At 34.4% G+C, this 1,683-nt stretch overlaps 1 protein-coding gene across 1 annotated transcript in view; it reads right to left on the reverse strand.

Annotated features, from left to right (window-relative positions):
• Nucleotides 1-1,351, reverse strand: part of LOC122805875 (coxsackievirus and adenovirus receptor homolog) — a 19,897-nt gene extending 18,546 nt beyond the window's left edge. Inside the window, exon 1 of the mRNA XM_044076124.1 lies at nt 1,222-1,351. Within this exon, the coding sequence (XP_043932059.1) occupies nt 1,222-1,327 (106 nt within the window). The 5' untranslated portion in view covers nt 1,328-1,351. The remainder of the gene's footprint in view (nt 1-1,221) is intronic.
• Nucleotides 1,352-1,683: the final 332 nt, after the last annotated feature.

Here is a 1,683-nt window from a genome sequence, read left to right on the forward strand (position 1 = left end):
ATTTGTAGGCACACAGCTGTCATCCAAGTATTTGATGTTCAGAATGTACTTCCATACAAGGGTCACTCCCTGGTCAAGTGAGCATGATACATTGATTGTATCTCATATTTAGTATATAGCCGGAAAAGTACAGCCATCCTGAAATCTCACCATATTGGCTATGAACCTTTTCATATCTAGGTTTGAAACGGGATGTGAAATATTGGCTTGTTCTTATTCAGTGAGTCACTGATTTAAAATGTATTTTTACATGCTCTACCAGGGATGCATATTCATTAAAATACTTTTAGCTCCTTCCATACTCTGTTTTTATTCATATTTATACCCGGTGCATTATGTGTCCATGTTCATTTACATGGAAATTTCAACATGTGTGATTTATGAAGCAGTGTATCCTGGCTGAATATCGGTAATGTCTGTATTCGGTGCTCTGATGTTTAATGTATCACAAAAGGTTGTACAGAATTATTGTGCTGAGCAACTTATGCTATATTATTTGATCATTTATAGTAATTGTGCTTGAAATGGAGGTTTAACCACTCTTGTCATCTCAGAAAAAAGAGCAATCATAGATGCATAAAGTTCTACTCACATATGGTCAGAAAACTAGAATTAATGGTAAGAATTACAATGTAATTTGCTCTCAGCTAGTGTAGTAATGAGGTGGTCTGACAATCATTACAGACAGTGGTCTTTGCTCTATCTATAATCATGTTATTACGCGTGTGTTAATGAAAATAACATCCACAACATAGCCTTCCTTTGTAAACCATGACTTTACAGTGAATTTCAAGAAAATTCATTGCATTTTGTCCACAGCCAAGAGGCAATCACTCAAGCTAAAAGGTACAATATTTCTCAAAAAGATAGATTGCAATGAGTTGCTACATATGCAAAGAGAGTGGAAAAATAACTTTGTAATGCATACAGTTTTATTTAGGTTTATCGATTATGCTAGCATAGAGGGCATGCCTTTCACAAGGAGAAATACATATTTATGGTGATAGTACAGGACTTTGGTACACTAAAATGTGATGAATTAACTGTTTTTATTTTGCTGCTACTTAAATTAATGTAGTTATATGGCGCTACTCCCATGCATTAAACTGAACAAATGAACAATTTATATGGATTTTCTGAACTCCTTTTAAGTAGTAGAACTGAGTGAAGATTACCATACCCATAGAAAAGCTTGTCTTTGCATATCTGGTTAGTACATACCCTGATCTGCAGTCAACAATACAATGCATTCACTTTGGCCTACTACGTTCTTTGCTGTGCACCGGTATGTCCCACTGTTAGCACTGGTACTATTCTTAATGGTCATGTCTCCAGTTACTGGATCTGTAATAAACAGATACAAAATGCATAGTTATTACCAAAGTGCTTTTCAAAGTTATCACAAGCAGTCTAGGATATGAGTCCTCTCTTATATAGCTCCAGTGTAAATCACAGAATGCTAGAAATTGAAGCGACGTTCATGTGACATAATTTGACAATTCTGCATATTCTTCATCTTTCTGTGGCTACTTCCATATTAAAAATGCAACAGTTAAAATTATTTTAAAACAGCAATGTTGACTATCTTAACATTCATAGCAATATTTGTCAACTTAATAATTTATCTTAGAAGAGATTTTGGTGTAATTGAATATCATCAGTGATGGCTAACTGAAAACCTGT

This window comes from Protopterus annectens, chromosome 7.part0, assembly GCF_019279795.1.
Source record: "Protopterus annectens isolate FY-2018-M chromosome 7.part0, PAN1.0, whole genome shotgun sequence".
In the NCBI taxonomy this organism is placed as follows: Eukaryota; Metazoa; Chordata; order Ceratodontiformes; family Protopteridae; genus Protopterus; species Protopterus annectens.